Source organism: Carcharhinus amblyrhynchos, chromosome 15 (assembly GCF_965287045.1).
Source record: "Carcharhinus amblyrhynchos chromosome 15, sCarAmb.v2.hapA, whole genome shotgun sequence".
In the NCBI taxonomy this organism is placed as follows: Eukaryota; Metazoa; Chordata; class Chondrichthyes; order Carcharhiniformes; family Carcharhinidae; genus Carcharhinus; species Carcharhinus amblyrhynchos.
In genome coordinates, this window is record NC_137338.1 from 63832028 (window position 1) to 63859218 (window position 27191).

A 27191-nucleotide genomic window follows, 5' to 3' on the forward strand; every position below is an offset into this window, starting at 1 on the left:
TTTATTTGCGAAAGGATATATTGGTCTTGGAGGGAGTACACAGAAGGTTCACTAGGTTGATGCCGGAGATGAGGGGGTTAGATTATGAGGAGAGATTGAGTAGATTGGGCCTGTACTCGTTGGAGTTTAGAAGGCTGAGGAGGGGGATATCTTATAGAGACACATAATGAAGGGGCTAGATAGGGTCAAGGCAGAGAGATTCTTTCCACTTAGAAAGGAAACAAGAACTAGAGGACACAGCCTCAAAATAAGGGGGAGTCAGTTTCAAACAGAGTTGAGGAGGAACTTCTCTCAGAGAGTAGTGAGTCTTTGGAATTCTCTGCCCATTGAAGCAGTGGAGGCTACCTGGTTGAATATGTTTAAGTCACAGGTAGATAGATTTCTGATCAATAGGGGAATTAAGGGTTATGGGGAGCAGGCAGGTAAGTGGAACTGAACCACTTTCAGATCAGCCATGATCTTATTGAATGGTGGGACAGGCTCAAAGGGCTAGATGGTCTACTCCTGCTCCTATTTCTTATGTTCTATTAATTTCTGGGATGTAGATGTCACTGGCCTGGCCAGCATTTATCGTCCATTCCTAATTGGCTTGAGAAGATGGTGATGAGCTGACTTCTTGAACTGCTACAGTCCCTGAGGTGTAGGTACACCCACTATGCTGTTAGGTTGGGTGTACCAGAATTTTGACTCGGTAACAATGAAGGAATGACGATTAATTCTGAGTCGAGATGATAAGTGATTTGGAGAGGAACTTTTAGGTGGTAGTGTTCTCATGTGTCTGTTGCTGTAGTCCTTCCAAACGGTAGCAGTCATAGGTTTGGACGGTGCTGCCTCAGGATCCATGGTGAGTTCCTGCAGTGCTGCTTGTAGGTGATAAGTGCTACTGCCACTGTTTACGGATGGTGGAGGGAGTGAATTGGCATCCCTTCCACAAACAACCAGGCCGGCTGCTTTGTCCTGGATTGTGTCAAGCTTCTGTAGTGTTGTTGGAGCTGCACTCATCCAGGCATTCCATCATACCTGACTTGGTGAGTTTTAGATTGTGGGACAGGCTTTGGGGAATCTCTCAAACACCCTCCCACATATTCACCCCGTACTCACTCACTCACCCCACACACACACACACACACACACACACACACACACACACACACCCCCCCCCCCCCCCCCACACACGTAGTGCTCTCTCTCTCGAAACAATTGTATTTAAGAACACCATTAGAATGTAGCAAAAAGATTAGCACAACCTTTACCAATATAAATACTTAAACATGACAGAATATAATTCTGAACAGTTAGCTATCTCTGTTGTTTCAATTTAAAGCAATATCCCCACAGAAATACACTCCAGAGTTAGCATAAAAAGTATATTCATGTGGTGCTAGATTTCCACCTTTTAACACGTCCGTGCAGAGATCCATGTAGCTGTTTCTAGAGAAGGATGTATCCTCCAACAGCAAATCTGAGAAAGCACTCTTGTAGAGCAGAATACATAAGCACTCTTATAAAGCAGAATCTTAAAGAAAGAAACTTGTCTCTTGTCAAGTTCCAGTATCCAGCTTCAGAGAAAAGAGATGCATTGCTCTTTCTCAATTCCAAGCAGCGGTAATCAAATAAGCTTGAGTTCTGTGTGTAAGACAGGGTCATATGTGGAACTAGTCAGTCAACCTAATAAACTCCTACACTGCAAAGCTCCAGAGGCGATCTTAAAAATAACATCCTTACATTAGTCCAGATTAAAACAAACATTTTAGCAATTAGAAACAATAATGCTGCTGTAATAACCATACAGGATGTGGGTTGCAGACAAAACGGTTCCGAGTTTGTAGAACTGCTACAACAGATCCTGCACAAGAAACGTGGCACAAAAACACTACTTAAAGGCACAATATTGTGTTGGTTAGGACACTGGAAAATCTTGCTCCTCTTTGAATAATGCCTTTTTTTCATATCCACCTGAAAGAGCTTCGACTTAACATTTCACCTGAAAGATGCTTCTGACCGTGCAAACGTTGAAGTGTCAGTGTGTTGCCACTGAGCTGAGGCTAAAGTAAATGGTCATCCTAGACACCACCTAAGAAAATAGAGTCACAAGATTCGATGGATTTCGAATAAGCACAAAAAGATTTACTATGCAAAATTAGAAAAATGAAACAATCTAAAATATATATATCTTGTACTCTTAACATTCAGAATTAACATTAGGTACATATGAGTTAACTGTAGTTGAACACCTCACAAATGACAGATGAGTCAATACAGACTCCCCAAATTTCTCAGCAACCTACCCAGACTTCAGAGACCGAAGTCACCAAATCGCATTAGAACTGTCTCCATCACAAGGAATTCCAACTTGGCCCTGCCAGAGATATTCTTCTTAAAGCTGCTCCTACCAGGATTGCCTCAGTGACTGCTCACTTTCCAGGGTTTTGATCTTGACTCCTGAGACTGTTCCCTTGGATTCTTGAGTCTGCACTCCAGCTTTTAATTAGTGGTGCAATTTTAGTTCTCTGTGGCTTCTCCTGGGTCCTCTTGATTTGAGGCCTACCAACTCAACTCCTGAGTTCACAACAGCACTTTAGCTCAGCTGTATGGAGGAAACCATATTCTTTTTCAACTGCTCTTGACTAACTCTGCCAGGCTAAAAAAACTCACTCTTGAACTGGTTTCAGTGACCTAGAATTGATTTAAGTGATCTATCAAAATGTTCCAAGAAGGTTCCAGGCTTTACTTGTCATTGCCTCAGCAAGGGACATATGAATCAAACAACTTTTGAACAAGGGATTATAATTTTCCACTGTGTAATACAGTTACATAGCTTATTTTGAATCTTTATATCCTCAATAATTGAGTACTCCTTTGCCTGACCTTGCAGCATTTTGGACCTCTTTGGGAAATTTATTCAGGGACTTGGGTCCTCTACAAGTACAACCAGTGTAATTAATTGTGGTCATGGTTGAATTAAAATATGAAATAGGAAGAGATTTGCTTAATTCCCAAGGACAAGGGTGAGACTGGCCAAGATGGTATTTATTTAGAGTGCAGAAAGTTTGGAGGAAATTTGATAAAGTGTTTAAAATCCCAAAGGCTTTGATTAAAGTGGAAATGTTCCATGCAGCAGAGGGAAGCAGAGGATACAGACTTAAGGTAATGGACAAAAGAATCAGAGGCAACATGAGAAAGAAAACATTGATGCAGTGAGTTGTTGTGATCAGGGAGGCAACTTTCATGAAAGGCCATTAACCTGAAACATTAACACACTCTTATTCTTTGCGGATTCTGCATGACCTAAACTCTCGAATTTTTAGTTTCTATGATTCCCTGGTTTTACCTTCTGGCTTTCCTCAAATGAGAAAATTATTTTAACATTTTGAAATATAGACTGAATTATGAAACCTTTCAAACTGGCTTATGTACACATTTTGCACAACAAGTCCTGTGAAACTGCTGTCCTTAAACAGAGCTTTGTCCCAAAATCCTTTGTGAATAAAAATGATTACAGATCTGTCAACATTATGGAGGGTGTGGAAGTTGTTGAACAGTGAACATGTGTGCCTATGCATAACTGTATTCAATCCTCACCATGTTCATTTGTCTTAATTAATTAAAAGACTGACTTGCATTTCTATAGTGTTTCTAAGTCTTCAGAATGTCCCAAAACTTTACAACCAGTGCAAAATGCGCTACTTTTGAAGTGTGGTTACTGTTGTAATGGAGAAAATATGGCAGCCAAGATGACACAGGAAATTGTCACAAACAACAAAGTGATAATGACCTGATCATCTGCTTTTAATTATGTTGGTTGGTTAAAGAGAAATGTTGGCCTGGCCACTGGAGAGAATGTTATTCTTTAAATGCCGTGGGATCTTTTGCACAAGGGCAGATGGAGCATCGGGTTAAGGTCTCATACAAAAGGTAGGACCTCTGACAGTGCAGTACTCTCTTGAATTTTGTGCTCTGGAGTGGGCCTTGAACCCATAACCTCATCACTTAGGTGAGGGTTTTGCCAACATGGCTGACATTGTAACAAAACATCATGGCTGCGGACATCTGGACATGTCATTTGGATGATGAGGGCAAGATCCTAATATTTGTCTCGTGACTTTAGTCATAATTGACCGATTTTAGTCATAATTGCAGAATATTTGTGCAGAAATTAATTTAAACACAAGGTGGGTGGGCTATGTGTCCACTAAGTGCATTCTGGGATAACCATCATGGCCGCCCTCTCAATGCTACACACAGTCACATGAGAGGATTTACTCTGCAAGACTAATTCCTTCACTGCTACCTTTCAAATGGCCAGTGAGCTAGAGCTTGTAGATAGATTGAACGTGGTACCATTGTTTAAAAAGGGTTGGAGGGATAACCCGGGTAACTATAGTCAGGTGAGTTTGACTTCAGTGGTAGACAAGTTGATGGAGAGGATCCTTAGGGATAGGATGTATGAGCACTTAGAGCATTGCGATCTGATTAAGGATATGCAGCATGGCTTTGTAAAGGGGAAGTCTTGCCTTACGAATCTGGTAGAATTTTTTGAGGAGGTGACAAAAACGGTCGAAGGATGAGCCGTTGATGTCATCTATATGGATTTTGGTAAGACGTTTGACAAAGTCCCTCATGGTAGGTTGGTAGAAAAGATTAAGGCTCATGGGATACGAGGCCAGGTATCTAGATGGGTGGAGAACTGGCTTGCTAAGAGGAGACAGAGAGTAGTAGTGGAAGGGTCCTTTTCTAGCTGGAGATCTGTCACTAGTGGTGTGCCGCAGGGCTCAGTACTGGGACCTCTTTTTGTAGTGTATATAAATGACTTGGAAGAGGGAGTAGGTGGTGTGATCAGCAAATTTGCTGATGACACCAAGATGGCTGGATTGGCGGGCAGTGAGGAGCAATGTCTGGCAATACAACGGGATATTGATAGGCTGGTATATTGGGCAGATACATGGCAAATGGAGTTTAATCCGGATAAATGTGAGGTGATGCATTTTGGCTGGAATAATGTAGAGGGGAGTTATATGATAAAGGGTAAGCCCAAAAGGAGTATAGAATCGCAGCAAGACCTGGGGGTGCAAGTGCACAAGTCTTTGAAGGTGGCAGTACAAATGGAGAAGGCTGTGAAGAAAGCCTATGGCATGTTAGCCGTTATAGGAAGGGGTATAGAATATAAGAGCTGGAGTCTAATGTTGCAGCTGTAGAGAATGTTGGCTAGGCCGCATTTAGAGTACTGCGTCCAGTTCTGGACGCCTTACTACCGGAAGGACGTGGAGACTCTGGAGAGAGTGCAGAGGAGGTTTACCAGGATGTTGCCTGGTATGGAAGGACTGGGTTATGAGGAAAGATTGAGCAAATTGGGGCTGTTTTCCCTTGAAAGACTGTGACTGAGGGGGGATCTAATAGAGGTATATAAGATTACGAAGGGTATCGATAGAGTAAACGGAGGTAAGCTATTTCCTACGTTAGAGACGCAAAGTATGAGGGGCCATGGGCTTAAGGTGAGGGGGGAGAGGTATAACACAGATATTAGAGGGAGGTTTTACACACAGGGTAGTGGGGGTATGGAATGCTCTGCCAAGTAAGGTGGTGGAGGCAGGCACGCTAGAGTTGTTTAAGAGTAACTTAGACAGGCACATGAGTGGGTTGGAGATGGGAGGATATAAGAGATTGTTTTAAATAAAGTTCATGAGCAGTGGGACGACCCTGGTAATGTAAAAGGATATGGTATGATAATGTTTTTTATCTTTTAATTCACAGGTTTTAAGTTGGTCCGCCTTGTTGTCCAACGAGGGGCATACACACAATGGGTCGTACTTGGGCCACTCTTGAATGTTCGAGATTGGCCTAGTGCTTCATGTCGTTAGTGTGTGCTTAAACTGGACCAGATGCTGGGCAACACGACAGCTCAGTGACTATCACTGTTTGCTGTGCAGACACATGGATTTGGGCCAGTGTCTGTGGGAGTTTGCACATTCTCCCTGTGCTTGCGTGGGTTTTCTCCGGGAGCTCCGGTTTCCTCCCACACCCGAAAGATGTGCTATTAGGCTGATTGGAAGTAATAAATTGTCCCTAAATTAGTTTCCCTCAATGTGGATTGCCATAAAAACAATAGATAGGGGTCATGGGTGGAGGGGGGGGACTGGTAATATTAAAATGGCAGCGTGGGCTCGTTGGGCCGAAGGGCCTGTTTCTCGGGCTGTTTTGTTCTTTGTTTTGTAGATGCCAGAGTAATACCCTGTGGCCCAAGAGGACCATCTGAGGTAACTGGAGAGGGAGAGCCTGGCACAGGGGCAGACTGTAGTGTCCACTTGTGGCCATTTACAATTGGAGGCCATTTAGAAAGGGGTCATTCAGTACAGAATGTAGATTAAGGTTGTCAATTCTTCAAGATTATCCTTGGATATTCAGGAATTAAAGATTAACGTACACTGCTGTGAACAAAATAGAAGGAGAATTATGGGGGTGATTTTTTTTTCCCCCCCCCATGTTCTTTGAACGTGTTTGTTTACATATTAAAACATGTGAAATAAGCTGGGGGGTGGGTGGAGGGGGGCGATGTCGTTGTTGGAAAGAATGTTGTTTGATTCGCAATCATGAATCATCCATTCAAGTGACAAAGATTCTGTTCACTTCTCCATTGTTGTGAAATGGTGGCAAGGATGGACATGTTGGATGACTGATGGTAAGAATGAGAAGACAGGAAAACATATGTTGAAGCCCCCAGTAACATGTAGAAAAGGATGCTTTGTTGTTTTTGTATTTGGTGTTAGACACAGGAGCATCCAAAAGAAATAAGTTCTGCTAAATTTGAATCACAACTTTTAATTAGGTTTCTGCTGGTCATTACTGATGGCTCAAGAGTAGTGAGAGAAACATCAAAGTATAATTTATTTTGCATGATTGAAGGCAATGCTTGTCGTTTTATTCTGTTGCAGGCAGCACTATCAAAATTGAATAATTATGGGGTTTGGCAGTTTGAGTCTCAGTTTAGTATCAGCCATATATTACAAGTGCTTTGGTAAAAAGGAAAGACTTCTCTGGGAATGAGTCTTTGCATCAGGAACTTGAATGATTTGTTAATTTTAGTCATAATGTTTTCTAATACTTTGTAGGCATTTCTGAAATGTTTTAATTTATTCTTTTGCATAGTGCAAATGTTTCAATCAGTTGATACTTGGAACATTAATTTCACTAGCAAACTTGTAATGCTGGCATAATGCCCAATTATTCCAGGCTGCGTATTTCACAGGGTGACTCCAGTTTCTACTTTGTTGTGTCATGTTCTCATGCAAAATATTTGACAGTAACAAACAATAAGTAGAAACACATCCAAACGAAAACTAAACAAAACCTTTCAAAGTTGATTTCAGACTATTAATGAACATCTACTTAAACTTATCTTTTTGACTCCTTAATAATATAAATTTGAAATCAAATTGAATCAACACCAGCAAACTGTGCATACTATACACATCCACTTTGTCAGGAGATATTTGTTTTACCCGTGTAAAAATTGCTTCATTCCTGTACAGGATTATTTACAATGTGCTTTTTATTTTCTCAGCTGAAAAAATTAGATCAAGAAGATGTCAAGTGGCGTTTAGTTATGCTCCTCAGAATGAAGATGAGCTGGAGCTGAAAATTGGTGAAATCATCGAAGTACTTGGTGAAGTATGTATGAAGGAGATATTGGCATATGAATAATGGCACATGAATTACAAATATTTCAGAATTATTCATTTTGAATAGTTATATAGCCATCAACTTTGAACTTAATCAAAGTCTCTGATCTAGTATTCTTAATGGTCAGCAGCTAGGAACTTGAACTGAGATTTAGGAGTTCATCTGCAAAATTACTAAAAGCTGCTGCACAGGTGTATTAAAAAATAATTGAAAAACTAATGAAATATTAGCATTTAGCTCAAGGGGGCTGAAATTTATTGGGGTAGAAGCTATGATGCAGTTGTATGGCATGCTGGTTTGACTGCATCTGGAGTACTCTGTTCAGTTCTACAACTCTAAAGATATACTTGGCTTGGAGGAAGTACAGTACAAATTTATCAGAATGATTCCGTGAATATGAGTTAAATTATAGGAAGTTTTCCTGGACTATGCCCATACAGTGTTCCCTTAAAAGCAGAAGATTAATTGGTTGAGGTTGAGATCTACATGAAATTATTAAAGATAAAAGCTGGAAATGCAGCATCTGTGGCGAGAAAAGGCAGAATTAATGTTTCAGATTGATCGATCTATCACCAGAGCTAAGCAAATTAGAAAAGTAATAGATTATAAACAGGTGAAATCAGGCAGGGTAAGGAAGAATAGAAGATGGACATGGGTGGCATGGTGGCCCAGTGGTTAGCACTGCTGCATCATCAAGCCAGGGGCCTGGGTTCAATTCTGGCCTTGGGTGACTGTGTGGAGTTTGCATGTTCTCCCCATGTGCACCTGGGTTCTCTGGTTTCTTCCCACAATTCAAAGATATGTAGGTTAGATGTATTAGCCATGGTAAATGTGTGGGATTATGGGAATAAGGCAGAGGAAAGGGCCTGGGTGGGATGCTTTTCAGTCTCGGTGGACCGAGTGGCCTTTTTATGCCCTATAGGGATTCTACGGTTCTATGAAAGAGCAGTAAGAAGCCTCAACAGCAGGTTAAAATCCAACAAGTTTATTTGGTAGCACATGCCACTAGTTTTCAGGGCTTTGTCTCTTCGTCAGGTGAGTGGGGAGTTCTGATCACAAACAGGGCATGTAAAGGCACACACTCAGTTTATAGAATACAGATTAGAATGCGAGTCTTTACAGCTAATCAAATCTTAAAGGTGCAGACAACGTGAGTGGAGATAGAATTAGCATGGGTTAAAGAGATGTGTATTGTCTCTAGACAGGACAGTGAGTGAGATGTTGCAAGCCTAGGCAAGTCATGAGGGTTACAAATAGTGTGATGTGAACCCAAGATCCCGGTCGAGGCCGCCCTCGTGTGCGGAACATGGCAGTCAGTCTCTGCTCAGCGACTCTGCGCCAACATGTATCATGAAGGCCGCCTTGGAGAACATTTATCTGAAGATCAGAGGCCAATGCCTGTGACCGCTGAAGTGTTCGCCAACAGGAAAAGAACAGTCTTGCCTGGTGATTGTCGAGCGGTGTTCATTCATCCTTTGTCATAGCGTCTGCATGGTCTCCCCAATGTACCATGCCTCAGGACATCCTTTCCTACAGCGTATCAGGTGGACAATGTTGGCAAGAGTATGTACCGTGTACCTGGTGGATGGTGTTCTCACGTGGGGTGATGGCATCCACGTTGATTATCTGGCATGTCTTGCAGAGGTTGCTGTGGCAGGGTTGTGTGGTGTTGTAGTCACTGTTCCCCTGAAGGCTGGGTTGTTTGCTGCGGACAGTGGTTTGTTTGAGGTTGTGCGGTTGTTTGAAGGCAAGAACTGTCGGTGTAGGGATGGAAAAACAGCAGAGTTGGTGGTGCAGAGCCAAAGGGTGTGAATAATAGTAGAGATGATAAGTAGAGAAATAAAAGGTGAGTCCAGAGGAGGTGTAAATGGCAGAATACTGAATAGATGCTGTTTGAAAGCAAAAACAGGAGGGAAATGTCGAAAGCATGCTAAGTAAAAGAAACAAAATAAAAACCTAGATTATTGTCTGAAATGGTTGAACTCTGAGTCTGGAAGGCTGCCAAGTGCCTAATTGAAAATTGAGATGCTATTGCTCGAGTTTACATTGAGCATCATTGGAACACTATAGGCCCAGCAGTAGGAAACAACTGGTACTGGTTGGCACTGGGGTTCCATTTTGAGATGTACAAGAATAGTTCAGGCTAGTACCAGTCATTTCCACGTTTGACATTCTTTCCTGGGAGGAAAGTGTTAGTACAAAATGGAGAATTGAAATGACAGGCCACTAGAAGCTTGGGGGCCATGTTTGTAGAACAACCACTCGATCGACATTTGATCTCCTTGATGTGGAGCAGACAGCTTTGTAAGCAGCAAATGCAGCGTATAATCAAAGAATCCTTCAGTGCAGAAAGAAGCCATTTGGCCCATCGAATCTGCATCAACTCTCTGACAGAACAACCCTGCCAGACCCTATCCCTGTAGTCCCACGCATTTACCCCACTAATCCCCCTAACTTACACATCTTGACACGAAGGGGCAATTTAGCATGAGCAATCAACCTAACTTGAACATCTTTGAAAGCAGAGCACCCGGAGGAAACTTGTGCAAACTTCACACACACAGTCACCCAAGACTGGAATCATACCTGGGTTCCTGGCACTGTGAGACAGCAATGCCACATATATTAAGTTGAAAGTACACAAGTTGCTGTTTCAGCTGGAAGAGTGTTAGGGAACTTGGATATTGAGGTGACAGAACGTAATGAGGCAGTGCATCTCCTGCACTGGCTGAAAAGGTGCAGTGGAAAGAGGATGAAATGTTGGGGTGATTGAGGAGTAGGCTGGGGTGTTGTAAAAGAATGGTACTTTGGGACTGCAGGGAGGGGCGGGGAAGTTGTTTGGTGAATACATCATGATAAAGATGGCAAAAATGGGAGAGGATGATCTGTTGAATGTGGAGACTGGTGTGGTGGAAGATTAGGGAGCCCTTTTTTTGCTTTAGGTTAGAGCAGAAGTATAGGGAAAGGGGAAAACCCTTTTGTGTGTCGGTGGAGGTGGTGGGCACTTGAGGGAAAAAAGGAAGACATCAGAAACGCTGGTTTGCAGGTTGCATCATCAGAGCAAGCGTGATGCAAATTGAGAAACTGGGGAAATGGAACGAAGTCCTTGCAGGTAGTTCTGGGTGTGCAGAACTGCAGTAGTTTATGTTGGGGTGAGTGTCAGTAAGCTTACCAATATTCATTAGCCTGTCCCCTGAAATATAGATGGAGAGGTGAAGGAAGGGAAGTGAGGAATTGGTGCTGTACCATGTGAAGGTGAGAAAAGTAGAGATTGGAAGCAAGTTGGTTTCCAGTTCAGGGCTGCAAACAGCACCGATACAGTCTCCAGTGCGCTAGTGAAGGAGAGATATTGAGTAGGACTGGAAAATGAATAGATCTAGCTAGGAGTCTTATGGGTGCCTGTTACTACACCTTTATTTGGAGGAAGTGAGATGACTTAAAGGAGATGTTGAATGTGAGACTGAGTTCAGGAAGATGGTAGCGGATAGAAGCTGTTTGGGATTCCAAGGAAGAACCAGAGAACTCTCAGGCCATCCTATTGGGGTTGGAGGGATAAAGAAGTTGGATGTTCATGATTATTCCACTTCTGTTCTATCCACAGATGCTGAGTATTTCCAATATTTTCTGTTTCATTTTGGATTCCCAGCATCCTCTAGTTTACTATTGAGATTATTAAAGAATTTGGTAAGTTATGTAGAGAGAGATTTTTCTCATGAGGAATCCTGATCAAAAGGGTGTAACAAACTTAATTAGAACTGGATTATTCATGGCTGGTACTGGTACTGCAGGGTGACCGTGTTCTGGAGACATGGTTTCAAATCCCACCGTGACAGCTGGTGGAATTTAAATTTATTTAATACAACCTGGAATCAAAAGCTAGTCTCAGTAGTGCACACTATACAGGTCTGGCGATAGTGCTTGTGTATGCTCAGAATGCATAGAGGCAAGAGAGTCAACAACTGATCCATGGCTGACTTGAACAGATCTCCTGCGTCAGAAGGCTGTGAGTTCAAGTTCCACTTGAAAATTTGAAAATCAAATCAAGACTGACATGGTGGCGCAGTGGTTAGCACAGTTGCCTTACAGTATCAGGGACCTGGGTTTGATTCCAGCATTGGGTGACTGTGTTTGGCTTGGGTTTCATCTAGTTTCCCTCTTTGGTCTAAAAATGTGTAAGTTAGGTGGGTTAACCATGGTAAATACACTAATGCCCTCCAGGGAAGGAAATCTGTTGTCCTTCCTTGTCTGGGCTGTATATGTTTCTAATCCTATGTCAGTGTAGATTGACATTTTACTGCACTCTGAAGTGGCTGGACAAGGCATTCCATTGTATCAAACCAGGCAAACTGGTATTGCCTACAACGAGTGAATGAATGGAGAAATAATGTAAACAATTTCTGGCTCTTATTCATTCCTCTTCCTGTTCTAGTTAGACTAATGTAATTTGAACAGAATTGGTAGCTCACTGTCTGTTATGGCTTATGGCCCCCCACACTGCTCATCTGCTAGTTGAACTCATCCAGCAGTATTTGGTTGACAAGTTGGCTGAAAAAAATACCATGTTTTAGTTTCTAGTATTCAGATCATCAATACTTGGAATAATCCTATTTTCACAATAATTGGTTTGACAACTAGTCAGAAGAAGTATTCTAATTTCCTGCAAATTCAAAGTTTAATGTATTTCATGTTGTTTCACGATATTCTCAAGCAATTACTCTCCATTTTCTGGAAGGTCTGTGTTTTTGTAGACTGAACCATTATTCAGTCATTCAAATGTAAAAGCTGCACATGTACATTTTGAGGAATTTTATATTGGAATGTAGTTTTAGTATTGTTTACATGCCTTCTGGGCATGTAAAAGACCCATTGGTCATCACAAGTATTGGCCTTGGCTTAGTGATATCAATTTGAAGCTCAGCAGTCAAAACATTTGGAACCACCTTTGATCATAAGATTATCAGAAATTGGAGCAGGAGTAGTCCATTTGGCCCATTGAAGTTACTTTGCCATTCAACAATATCATGGTCTCAGCTCCCTTGCTGAACAAAATTCTTTCTGACTGAGCTTTGAATATATTCCATGACCAAGCCTCCTTTGGTTGTTAGGGAGAGAATTCCAAACACTAATCCTCTGAACAAAGAAATTCCTCTTAATCTCCATCTTAGGTGGGAGATCCCTTATTTTTAAACTTTGCTCAGGAGGAAACAACACCTCTACATCTATTATCAAATCCTCTCAGAATCTTGTAAGTTTCAGTATGATCACCTCTCATTCTCTTAACCTTAAATGAATAGAGACCCAATCTTTCCTTATAAGATAACCCCTTCACCACAGCAATCAGCCTAGTGAACCTTCTCCAAATTGCTTCCTCAGCATCCCGGGTTCCTCTGTACTGTAGCAATCTGCTGTCTCTCTCTATTTAAATGTTCTGCTTTTCTATTCTTTTTGCCATAGTGGACAACCTTCCATTTTCCCACATTATATTCCATCTGCTACATTTGTGACATGTGCTACCTCATTACAAAACAGCCACCCATCTTGGAGTGAAGAATAAAATAATGTATTAGCATGTTACTGGACTACTAATTGAGAAATTGTGACTTCTGATTCCACCAAGGTAGTTTTGCAACTGCATTTTTATGTATCAGCGAAATTGATCAGGAAGCATTTGAATTGTAACAAATAGTTTATTAATTTTCTTTTATGGGGGAGAGAAAGACGATTGAGCTTTCTGATTCAGTCACAGATGAACATGGTTGATTCTCAGCTGCTACCTGGAGTGGCTGAGCAAGCCACTTATTTTTATTGGAATGCAGTTAGTACTATTGTTACATGTCACTTTTTAAGGGCAATTGGGAATGGGTAGTGTTGGAGTAAACCCGAAATTAGAAGATACGAGATGGTTACCTGGCACAAAATGGACTCTTTGAAAAGACATTAAAATGTGCTGACTTAGGCACAGACATTGCACAACAAGTTAAATCCTGTTAGTGTCTAAATTACTACAGGAAATAAATCAGACCTTGAGGCTCAGATGATCATCTTAGCTTGAGATAAGGCAGAACCAAAACAATGAGTTTTGTTAACAAGATCAGTCGTTGAAACAAAGGCATAAATGTATAACAATGTGCTAACTGCTAATGTCCATACTTGTCCACTATTTGAAAATGTATAAAAGAAGCTCAGCTGCCATTTTAAAGTTGAGAAGGTGACTGCAAGCACTGCAGAGAGCCCAGCACTTCTCCCAAAGCTTTGTCCGATAAAATGCATGTTGAATCTTTAAATTTGTGGATCCAGAACTAGCTTGCCTGCAGAAGGCAGAGAGTGGTTGTGGATGGGTCTTTTTCTGCATGGAGGTCAGTCACCAGTGGAGTGCCCCAGGGATCTGTTCTAGGATCCTTGCTGTTTGTCATTTTCATAAATGACCTGGATGAAGAAGTAGAGGGATGGGTTAGTAAGTTCGCCGACGACACGAAGGTTGGTGGTGTCGTGGATAGTCTGGAGGGATGTCAGAAGTTGCAGCGAGACATAGCTAGGATGCAAGACTGGGCGGAGAAGTGGCAGATGGACTTCAATGTGGATAAATGTGTAGTGGTCCATTTTGGCAGAACCAATGGGTTGAAGGAGTATAATATCAAGGGTAGGAGTCTTAGCAGTGTTGAGGAGCAGAAGGATCTTGGGGTCCAGGTCCGTAGGATTCTTAAATCGGCCTTGCAGGTGGAGGATGTGGTCAAGAAGGCATATGGTGCACTGGCCTTCATTAATCAAGGGATTGAGTTTAGGAGTCGGGAGGTAATGCTGCAACTTTATAAGACCCTTGTCAGACCCTACTTGGAGTACTGTGCGCAGTTCTGGTCGCCTCACTACAGGAAGGATGTGGAAGCTATTGAGAGGGTACAGAGGAGATTTACAAGGATGTTGCCTGGATTGGGAGGCATGCCTTATGAAGATGGGTTGAGGGAGCTAGGTCTCTTCTCCCTGGAGAGACGAAGGTTGAGAGACAACCTGATAGAGGTTTATAAGGTGTTGAGAGGAATAGATAGGGTGGATTCTCAGAGGCCATTTCCCAGGGCTGAAATGGTCGCTACGAGAGGACACAGATTTAAGGTGCTGGGAAGCAAGTACAGAGGAGATGTTAGGGGTAAGTTTTTCACTCAGAGGGTGGTGAGTGAGTGGAATCGGCTGCCGTCGGTGGTGGTAGAGGTGAACTCCCTGGGGTCTTTTAAAAGACTTCTGGATGAGTACGTGGGATTTAATGGGATTGGGAGTTTCAGATAGTTCTATGGCCTGGTAGGTGTGGATATGATCGGTGCAACTTGTGGGCCGAAGGTCCTGTTTGTGCTATAGTGTTCTATGTTCTATCTGACACCGAGTGGTGATTTTTCCACAACAGTAGTAAACACTAACCTTTCTAGTAAAAGCCACATCCTGAGAATTTTAAGTGAGTGCAAGGGCAAAGCTGTGTAATCACTGAATTTGCTATAGTTATACTCTGAAGTCTGCCACTTGTTTGAGAAGGCACCTGTTCTGTTTTGGCCATAGGATGGCATGATGGCACAGTGCTTAGCACTGCTGCCTCACAGCGCTGGGACCTGGGTTCAGTTCTGGCCTTGGGTGTTTGTCTGTGTGGAATTTGCATGTTCTCCTTGTGTCTGTGTGGTTTCCTCCAGGTGCTCCGGTTTCCTTCTACACTGCAAAGATGTGTGGTTAGGTTGACTAGCCATACTAAATTGACCATTAATGTTGGGGAGCGAGCGGTGTAAATATGTAGGGATTCTATTATTCTAAGTTCAAGGAACATTTTGGACCAGAAAGAAAAATATATCTATCAGTTCACTGGTCATGCACACTTATTTAACAGACAATATATAATTGAGTGGATTAGATTTGTCAACCAAAACTACTGAGAAGATTGTTTGGTTAACCTGGCAGAATTTTATCATGAAAAGTACGTTTTATCATGTTCTTTGGATGGTTATAGAGTCATAGAGGTTTACAGCATGGAAACAGACCCTTCAGCCCAACTTATCCATGCTGCCTTTTTTTAAACCCCTAAGTAATCCCAGTTGCCCGCATTTGGCCCATATCCCTCTATACCCATTGTACCCATGTTACTATCTAAATACTTTTTAAAAGATAAAATTGTACCTATCTCTACTACTACCTCTGGCAGCTTGTTCCAGACACACACCACACTGTGTGTGAAAAAAATTGCGCCTCTGGACACTTCTGTATCTCTCCCCTCTCACCTTAAACCTATGCCCTCTAGTTTTAGACTCCCCTACCTTTGGGAAAAGATATTGACTATCTACCTTGTCTATGCCCTTCATTATTTTATAGACCTCTATAAGATCACCCCTCAGCCCCCTATGCTGCAGAGAAAAAAGTCCCTGTCTATTCAGCCTCTCCTTATAACTCAATCTATCAAGTCCTGGTAGCATCCTAGTAAATCTTTTCTGCACGCTTTTTAGTTTAATAACATGCTTTCTATAATAGGATGACCAGATTGCACACAGTATTCCAAGTGTGGCCTTAACAATGTCTTGTACAACTTCAACAAGATGTCCTGTGTTCAAAGTTCTGACCAATGAAACCAAGCATGCCAAATGTCTCCTTCACTACTTTGTCCACCTGTGACTGCACTTTCAAAGAGCTATGAACATGTAGCCCTAGATCTCTTTGCTCTGTAACTCTCCCCTACACCCTACCATTAACTGACTAAGTCCTGTCCTGATTCAATCTACCAAAATGCATCATCTTGCATTTGTCTCAATTAAACTCGATCATCTGCCATTCATCGGCCCACTGGCCCAATTGATCAAGATCCTGTTGCATTTGGAGATAACTTCATTCACTGTCCACTATACAACCAATCTTGGTGTCATCTGCAAACTAATGTTGCCCCCTTATATTCTCATCCAAATCATTAATATAAATGACAAATAACAGTGGCCCAGGACTGATCCCTGAGGCACACTGCTGGTCACAGGCTTCCAGTTTGAAAAATAACTATCTACAACCGCCCTCTGGCTTCTGTCAAGAAGCCAATTTTGTATCCATTTAGATACCTCAGCCTGGATCCTGTCAGATTTAACTTTGTGAAACAACCTACCATGCAGTACTTTGTCAAAGGCCTTGCTAAAGTCCATGTAGACAATTGCACTGTCCTCATCTACCTTCTTGGTTACCCCTTCAAAAAACTCAATTGAATTTGTGAGACATGATTTCCACTCATGAAGCCATGCTGACTATCCCTAATCAGTCCTTGCATCTCAAATGCCTGTAGATTCTGTCTCTCAAAATACCTTCTCAATAGTAAATACTGATGAAAAATATTCATTTAGGATCTCACCCATCTCTTGTGGTCTGCACATAGATTACGTTGATCCTTAAGAGGCCCTACTCTCTCCCTTGTTATTCTTTTGCCCTTCACGTATTTGTAGAAGCTCTTTGGAGTCTCCTTCGCCTTATCTGCCAAAACAATTTCGTGTCCCTTTTTGCCCTCCTGATTTCTCTTAACTCTACTGCTACATCCCCTATATTCTTCAAGAGATTCACTTGATCCCAGCTGCCTGTGCATGTCATGTTTCTTTTTCCTTCTTGACCAGGGCCTCAATATCCTGAATCATCCAGGGTTCCCGACTTCTGCCAGCCTTGCCCTTCACTCTAAGAGAAATGTGTTTACCCTGAACCCTGGTTATCACACTTTCGAAAGCATGCTACTTACCAGGTGTCCCTTTGCCTTCCCACAGACTCCCCAAATTAACTTTTGAAAGCTCCTGCCTGATACCACCAAAATTGGCCTTGCCCCCGTTCAGAATTTTAACTTTTGGGACGGATCTATCATTCTCCATAGCTATCTTTAAACTAATAGAATTATGGTCACTGGTCCTGAAACGATCCCTCACTAATACTTCTGTCACCTGCCCTTCCTTCCTTCCCAAGAGGAGGTCAAGTTATGCCCTCTCTCTAGTCGGGCCATCCACATACTGAATGAGAAATTCCTCCTTAATACACTCAACAAATTTCTCTGCATCCAACCCTCTAATACTATTGCTGTTCCAGTCAATGTTGGGAAAAGTAAAAACTCCGACTATTACCACCCTATTTTTCTTGGAGCTATCTGTAATCTCCTTGCATATTTGCTCCTCGATTTCCTGCTGACTATTTGGGGACCTGTAGTACAACCCTATCTTATTTCTCAGTTCTATGCATATAGACTCAATAGCCAAACCCCTGGACATATCCCCTCTCAGTATGCCCGTGATGCTTTCCCTAATCAAGAGTGCAACTCCCCTCTTCTCTTACTTCTTGTTCTATCTTTCCTACAGCAACTGGTTGTTGATGGCAAGGCTGCATTTTTACTGTCCTTAGTTGCCCAAGTAACTTAAGTGTAAATATCTTACTAGCATACATCAAAGAGCCATCCGCATAACGTGGGACAACAAAAACAACTTGGCTGGGATTTTGCACCCCTGTTGTGAGCGCAAATGGCGAAGGGAGCACAACATTCCACAAGAGAAAACTGGATTCTTGCTGGTGAGATCTCATGACGTGATCCATTGATGTAATGCAGTTCATGCCCAGGAATGTCGGGAACATCATCTAATTACATTTCAATATCATTAACTAGCTGAATTGTGGAGGGGGTGTCTGCGTGCTGGAGAGGGGAGATCTTCTTTTTTTTGCTCTTTGTTGGATTGAGCCATCCTTTTAATAAGGCATCCCAATCTCTGGAAGTTCAAATCTGCTGGCAGGACATACTAAAAATGTCTGCAGCTGCTTCATGGAAACGATCAAACAAAATTTGACACTGAGCCATCTAAGATGACATTTTAAGCCAGTGACCCAATGTTTGATTAACAATAGGTTTTGAGTAGCATTTTAAAGGGGAAAAGAGGCACATAAGTTTAAGGGAATTCAGAACTTATGCCATGGCCACCAATAATGATTGAAATGAAGAAGATTCAAGCAATTAGATTTGGAGGAACATGACTTCTCTGAGGGTTGTAGGTATGAAGGAGATTGGAGATAGGGATGGAAAGTCTGTTAAGGGTTTCGAAAATGAAGATGAGAATTTGAACATTGAGGCCACTTTAGACTAATAGGTGAAAAGGAATTTTAGTGGGTTTGGACATGGACAACAGAATTTTGGATGACCACAAATTTATGGGGGTGAGTTAAAACGTGGGAGGCCAGTGGGATTAAGTTGAAGCAAATGTGGTTTGACATGGTGCATCAGCAAATTGTCATTCAAGTTCAGAGCTGGACACGATGGGTGAGTGAAATGTTGAAGTTGTCTGACTGAGAATGTCAGTGGATATGCTGATGGAGTTATTTCCATGGTAATGAGGATCTGGGCAATGTGCAGGAAGAAATCTTGTGAATTTGTGGTCACTAAATCCATAAGCAGCAGATAAATATACTTGGCCAAAAATGGACCTCTGACCAGGTTTATTCTTGGCCAGATCTTGAAGCTGAAAAACCAGGAAGCTGGTCACATATTCAACATGGAACAGGGCTGGTGGAAGGAAGGGCTGTAAGATTCAACTTCTTGAAGCAGGTAGGAACCTCAAATCTGTGTAAGAAGAGGTTAACGATGTCTGCGAATACCCCCGCCAGCTGGTTTGCACAGAATTTTGGCCATCCGCTGCCCTTTTCTCCCCATTCTCCTGCCTTCTACTGTTTAAGTTCCTCTTTTGGGTGCATTTTATGTCTTGGGCATATCACAATGGCTTAGCCGGTGCTTGTGAAACCATATGGTGATTTCAGGACAGGGGGGTGAAATGGAGCTGTGCATCTTGATGCGGAGATGCTGGCATTAGACTGGGGTAAGCACAGTAAGAAGTCTCACAACACCAGGTTAAAGTCCAACAGGTTTATTTGGCATTAGCTTTTGGAGTTTCAGGTTTTTTTTTACAGAGAGGGGGGCAGTTTTTTTTAGTGGTGGGAGCCTGAAATGCACTGCCGAGTGAGGCAGTTGAGGCAGTTATGTTAGCCACATTTAAGACTTATCTTGATAGGCATATGAACAGACGGGGAATAGAGGTTGGTTGGATAGGTAAACGTGATCGGCGCTGGCTTGCAGTGCCGAAGGGCTGTTCCTGTGCTGTATTGCTCTTCGAGCACATAACCTAGACTGACATTTAGAACAATATGCACGTGTCAAGTAAATGCAAACCACGTTTTCCTGCTCTTTGGAATTTAGAAATGAATTCTAGTCATCCGAGTGCCCAAGACGCACACCTATAATTTTTTGCTGAGGTGGGGAGAGAGGTCACTAAATGAATGTGCTGGGCTACAGTCGCAAATACTGCTTGGCTTTTTATTTGGTGAATGAACAATGGAAGAATTCCTTGCTGGCACAGTTCTAAATAGACTGGGATTGTGGATTTGGAATGTTGGTAAGGAGAGCATTTTTTATGTTTTGATGAAGGTCAGGAAAATCCCAGTGGTGGAAGAAAGTGATTTAAGGCAAAATATCAGATACAAAGAAAAAGATTCAACTTGAAGTCATGCTTCTGAGGTGGCAGTGGGGAAAGTTAGTGCAGTTTAGGCTGAGGGAGGTTTGTGCTAGGTGAGCTGAAGAGTGCTTTGATTCTCATCCAGTTTAATTGCAGAAAAATGTTTTGCTGTTTTGCAGTTGGTACAATTGTGTACAATTGTGGAATGTAGGTTGGTGAGATAAACTTGTGTATTGTTGGTATACATGGAGAATCTGATCACTAAGGGAGAAGAGCATGAATTGTGTCCAGATGTGACTCTATAAACATAGGTAAATAAAACTTAATGGTCAACCCATAATATCCAATTGATCAACTAAATCAACAGTGCCCTGTAGTACTTCAGTCAACGTTGTTCAATTATTAAATTACTACATCTGCCACACAACACTGACACCCTTCCAACATTCTAATGTCAGGCTTGTCACTTTGGAGCCAGTCAGACTTCAAAGAGATCCAGTTTAATTCTGCTTTTGTCCCAACAAAGATGGTAGAGGGATTGAATTTCAGAGCCGTGAGATCATGTTGCAACTGTACAAAACTCTGGTGTGGCCGCACTTGGAAAATTGCGTACAGTTCTGGTCGCCGCATTATAAGAAAGATGTGGAAGCATTGGAAAGGGTGCAGAGGAGGTTTACCAGGATGTTGCCTGGTATGGTGGGAAGACCTTATGAGGAAAGGCTAAGGGACTTGAGGTTATTTTCGTTAGAGAGAAGAAGGTTAAGAGGTGACCTAATTGAGGCATACAAGATCATCAGAGGGTTAGATAGGGTGGACAGTGAGAGCCTTTTTCCTTGGATGGTGATGGCTAACACGAGGGGGCATAGCTTTAAATTAAGGGGTGGTAATTATAGGACGGATGTCAAAGGTAGGCTCTTTACTCAGAGGGTAGTAAGGGTGTGCCTGCAGCAGTTGTGGACTCACCAACTATAAGGGTGTTCACATGGTCAGTGGATAGGCATATGGATAGCATTGGAATAGTTTAGGTTAGAGGGTCATTAGATTCGTTCCACTGGTTGGCGCAACATCGGGGGCCGAAGGGCCTGTACTGCGCTGTAATGTTCTACGGATGACATTTAAAGCTCCATTCTACATGGAACTCTAATTATAACACGAGTGCAAAAGAATTCTCAAGAAAACTTAAGCATTCCAGTGTAACTTTATAATATCCAGTTTCCATGCTTGACTTCCCTTAGTTGAAGGGAAAGAAATCAGTTTATTGTTTGCATTAGTGGATTTGGCATTAGTGCTCCAATTTTCTCCTCTTCCTCTGCCTTACCATTTTTCTGAATGTTAACCATTTATATAATCCTTTGATAGTATATTTAAAAAATGAAAAAACTTTCATTCTTTTCTGAACAAAGGTTATAACTTATAAGCAGATCAACAGTGTTAGTTTCTTCTGACCGTGAGCTACAGATGGAATTTTGGATGTTTGGTGCACTATTGTTCCAACAGTTGAATCGTGTAAACTGTTGTAGCAAAGCTTAAAGATCTTGATGTTTTGGCTGGATTCTAACCCTTATACTTCTGGTTAAGTTACTCTCCAAAGTTAGCTCCCCAAAGATGGATGTCATGTATATAATTAGCAATTAAGGCCAACTGACTTAGTTTTTCTTTATGTATTAGTTGGATATTAGAACATATAACTATGTTGTGTTTAACTTGTCATGTGTATTTAAGGTTGAAGAAGGCTGGTGGGAAGGTATCCTCAATGGTAAAAGTGGAATGTTTCCCTCGAATTTCATTAAAGAGCTTCCGGATGAACAAGAGGAAACAACCAGCACTCCAGAAGATACCATATCAAAAACAGGTAGGTTCAGAAAATCTGTTTTTGATTTGGGAGCCGTGAAAATTCATTTTATTTATGAAATTTCACCATATAACTTTGTGAAATTTAATGTTAATCCATAACTAACCTCAATCTGTTTCAACCAACTCAATTTTCTTTCCTGATTGGATGCTTTTAAAATAACTATTTCTAAAAGCATTTGCTATATTGCATAAAGAGTGAATGAACTTTATATTGCTGGCTGGTCAATTTTATTTTGTGTTTGTCATGATATAGTACCGTCAAATTTCATCTAAGAGAATGAAATTCAGTTCCTTCAATGTGGCCATCAGACATTTTAAATAGACCTACTTCACGTTAAATTGACCTTTCTCTACACCCTACCTTTGGCAGTAACACTACATTCTGCACGCTCTCCTTGCCACCTTTTATATTTGCTGTGCTTTCTATAGCATGCAAGAAACAATACTTTTCACTGTATACTAATACATGTGACAAATCAAATCAAATTTATCGCATAGGAGGAAATTCTGCTCATGATGGCTGTGCTGGTAGAAATAGACCTATCCACGCAGACATGGGAGAACGTGCAAACTCTATACAGACAGGGCTGAAATCAAACCCAGGCCTTTGGTGCTGTGAGGCAGCAGTGCTAACCACTGTGCCGCCATGTATAGTGGTTAGGTATACCAAATTGAGTGACTCAGATCAAATGGATAAAGAGCATTTATTTTCTTTTTTTAGAGAGATCAGTAACCAGGGTGCATGGACGTAAAGCGATCACTGGAAGAATTAGAAGACAATGGTGGAGAAAGATATTCACCCAGAGGGTGGTGGAAGCAGAGACTGTTGGCGCATTTAGAAAGTAGTGGGATAGTCTATTTCTGCCAGCACAGCCATGATGGGCAGAATTTCCTCCTATGCTATAAATTTGTCTGACTCCATGATTCTTTGACATTGGAAAGGTGTTTAAAATGGCCATGTAGAATTCTGGTTTTATTTATAGAGGCAAGGCATACAAGAAGACAGGAAGTTAAGTAAACCTTCAAAACAAATGAATGACTAAATAGGCCTCTGTGGAGTACTGTGTTCAGTTCTGGCCATCACACATTGGGAAGGATATTAAGGTAGTGGGAGAGGGTGCAGAGGATCTATGGTACAAGGGATGGAAACTTCACTAATGTGGAAAGACTGGAGGCATTGAGAGCAGTGAAAGTTAAGACAATATTGATAGTTGTTCAAACCCACAAACAGGTTTCACAGGGAAAATATGGAGAAGCTGTTCCTGTGGCAGAAGGTTGGGAGGCTCTGGAGAGATTTGGCAAAATAAAGTGACATAGGAAGTATTTTTTACACAAGAATTGTTGTGATTTGGAATACATTGCCAGAAAGAATGGTGGTAGCAGTTTCAATACAACTTTGGAATGGAATAGGTTATATACATAAAGAGAAAAATACTTGCAAGGCTGTTGGAAAAGACAAATGGGCCTAATTGGATAGCTCTTTCAAAGGTTCAACAGAAACATGATGCGTCTAATTGCCCCCTTCTGTTTGATTTAATTTTGTGTTGTTAACTAAAATTGCTTGTGGTTTTTTGTTATGAATAAGCATGTTCTAGTTCCTTAATGTTATTTACCACCACGTAGTTCCACTTGTATCATTGTCAATACTGTTCTGTAACATAGAGCATGTAGAAATCTTTTTTTATATACTGAATAATAAATGAAAATATTACTTCCATATATTTAGCGCCAACCTCATTGTTTTTTGAAGTTGCTGGTATTGAAAATTAGTACTTGTCAAGGCAAGCGAGGGAAGGATGAAGGAGACCATTGGGTCCATCTGGTTTATTCTTCCATAAAAACATATGGTTTTCCTTTTCACAGCAATTGCACTTCCCTTTCTGGGAGGCAATTGTATTTGATCACTTTTGGCATGAAGAAATGTTTCATGAGATCACAACTGGAGTATTTTTCTTTTTTCATCCTATGCTATATTGGATTAAATTGAAGCAGTAAGAGTAGTTAATTCAGCCTCTGTTTTATTGTCTAATTATATGTTTGATCAGCACCTCGGGCCCAATTGCCTAACTTTGCACCATATGCCTTGATACTCTTATCCAACAAAACTATATCTCAGTCTTCAAAATTTCAATTAATGAAGTTATTACAAGCTTTTGGAGAAATTTTAAAATTCTGCAAAAACATTCCTGAACTCGTTCCTAAATGACTTAGCTCAGATTTTAAGATTATGCTCTTTTGTTTTGGACTCTCCCCACCAATGGAAAGTTTCCCTGTATCTATCTTATTGAATCAAGTGAAGTTTATGTAACTTTCTCACAATTTAGCCCTGATATTCTGGTGGATTTGTACAATATCCATCCCAACTGCTTTGGAATTGTAGAAGGCTGGGCATCTGTTTTCTGAAGCTCCAACAAAGCGTTACGACCTGAAGTTTTTTGGCCAAAACTGAATGCAGATGGGGCTCACTGAAGTCTGTATATCTCTGAAACATCATTTGCTTATCCTTGAATGATGACTGGCTTTCTCGCAAGGCAATCTTCAATTAGCCACCTTGATTTCATTCTGTGCCCATGCTGTAGCCTTTAGTAAATTATATCGATGGACACACAAATTTCTGCTGACACAACTCTTGGCCTTTTAACATCAAGAAAATAATACAATTTGTCTAAGTCCAGAGCGACAGATCCCACACATTATCAGATTGAACTCTTATTCAGCTCATTTAGTCAGTCACTTGTAAATCCTGCTCCCAGTCATGCAACTTACTGTGCCCCCTAACTTAGTGACTATTGCAAACTTGGACATGTAATATTATTATTCACTCACCCAAGTTGTCTATAAATGGTGAAAAGCAAGGACCTAGTCTGCCAGAAGCACATATGTAATAAAAACACGACAGTTGTCTTCTCTACACCAGGAAGAGATGAGGTACAGTCTAGTTTCATCCTCTCCCTTCCTTTAGGAACACTTGCTTTTCCATTCCATCCATGATATCTTTTTTGTCAGGAGTTGATTGTCGCATCAAACTGTCACTCTGGCTGATTTAACTTGTGCTTTCAAAACATGAAGTGTCACGTGTTAGTCACTCTAGCTGTGACTTGTTTTTGGAGGCCTTTGTTGAGTTTGTGCAATCATGCAGGGAGGATAGAGGATTTGGTTCCCTCGGCACAGCACATTTTTAAGAGGTATGGGGTTGTAGTTGCAATGTTTCTTGGCCTGAAGCATGGTGAGTAAATGGAACAAAGTCTGCAAAGAGAGAAGTTCTGTAGGAAGGGAGAAGAGTTCTCCAAAGTAGATTAGAGAGCACTTCTCATACCTATCTCATCCAAAAGCAATGCCTCAGTTGAGTCTGATTCAATAAGGAAGTGGTCACAGTACTGTGCTTCAAGAGGACATATGCCTCACAGCAGGGCAATGATGGTGCTCTTGAGAATCTATAAACCTAGAAGATCTGGCCATGGGCTTCTTCATGGCCTCAGTCTGGGCAGGGTAACAAGCGACACCAATGACACTGACGGTATGTTGTGATGGAAACAAGAAGTTTGTGCTCCCTGTTGTCACTGACTTCATTGAAGCCTCACCAACCGGAGATCCTTGCAAACTGTCAACATAAATTAATGTCATGAGAGTTTACATTCCCCCAAGATCTGCAACCATGATGACAAAGGTCTGAGCATGCTCTGCAGCAAGCACTGGTCTCGTGATCTCAGTTTGAACTTCAACTGCAGGCCTGAATCATTGGATAGCTTCTGCTGAAACTGCAGAGGAAGCTGAGAAGTTGGTCATCAAAGCTAGAGTTGACAACCACTTACATTCTGAAAGGAGGGGCTCCAAGTTCTGCATGATGCCCTTTGTCATGTTGGAACCAGATCCCCTATGCTTCTTGACAGTGACAAGAGGCTGTTTGGCAGATCTCCGAATGCACCAAACATCTTGGTGTGCTTTAGTGCTCTTTATGTTGCTCCCATCAATGTTCTCATCTAAGCTCTGTGCTGTCTGGTGAATAGCTCTTGTGTTATTCTTCCCCTGGCCTGGCTACAGCCCATTTATACCCAGTGACATACCACGATCCCAATCACGTACTCTAGCCTCTAAAGTTTGCATAGTAACTGAGCTGGTGGTGACATGTATGGGATCAAGGGCCTCATTTTACCATCGAGTTGTGTTCGCTTTCGGGCGCAGAAACTTGGTAAAGTTGCGCATGAGATGAGTAGTACAATCCGCGACCACCTCCGCGCTCGTTGCCCCTTTTCCAAGGCCCGAAAATGGCCATGATTGGGACCACGCCCGAAACAGTCGGGATAGCCATTTAAATGCATTTTCATGAATGCATTTGGGCTGCAAATCCAACTCTACTGGCACCCCTGACCTCCCCTTACCACTGCATTCGCTAATCCAGAATCGGCGCGAAACAGACATGCTCCATTTAAGTCCACTTTGGGCACACCTTCAGTGAGGGTTAGTGAGGAGATAAGTTCCTAACAGCCGATTGGTCTTTACTGCTTTTTTTTGCAGCTATTTTGTTTTTAGGGTTGATGGGAGCTCTAAGTGTGTTGAGGACGGTGGGTGGGGTTGAGGGGGGGAGGGGGGCTGTTGCTCAGCAGGATGTCTGATTTGCAGCATGACCGTGGTGTCGGCACTGACCTTGGGTCTTGTAGATGCTGCTGGGTCCTAGTGCACACAACATTCTGCCAGCTGAATGATGTGCACAAGGCCCTTGCAAATTGCACTACAGCAGCCTTTGAACTTTTCAAGGAACTGTGATTCTGGGGAGCATGTTTATGGGGAATGGAGGGGCAAAGAACAAAGAAAATTACAGCGCAAGATTAGACTCTTCGGCCCTCCAAGCCTGCACCAACCATGCCACTTGACTTAACTAAAACTTTCTACCCTTCCGGGGATCATATCCTTCTCTTCCCATCCTATTCATGTATTTATCAAGATGCCCCTTAAAAATCGCTATCGTATCTGCTTCCACTACCTCCCGGCAATGAGTTCCAGGCACCCCTCTCTGCTGATGAATCTTCGTGGATTCTGCAGCGGGGCCTCGAGGATGACATGGGTGCAGTCGATGGCCTCCTGACATTAAGCATCCTCGCTGTGGCCACAAGTCCTGCAGCCCAGGCTTCCTGATGAGCTTGATCCAGGTTAAATTTGATGTACTGCTCAGCTTGGGCATATAGGGCTTCTGTGAAA

At 41.9% G+C, this 27191-nt stretch overlaps 1 protein-coding gene across 3 annotated transcripts in view; it reads left to right on the forward strand.

The window, feature by feature from the left end:
- Positions 1-27191, forward strand: part of sh3kbp1 (SH3-domain kinase binding protein 1) — a 282791-nt gene that overhangs the window by 106790 nt on the left and 148810 nt on the right. For all 3 annotated transcript variants that reach the window (XM_080204070.1, XM_080204072.1, XM_080204071.1), the window contains exons 4-5: positions 7559-7665; positions 21864-21993. In XM_080204070.1, coding sequence (XP_080060196.1) covers positions 7559-7665; positions 21864-21993 — 237 coding nt within the window. The remainder of the gene's footprint in view (positions 1-7558; positions 7666-21863; positions 21994-27191) is intronic.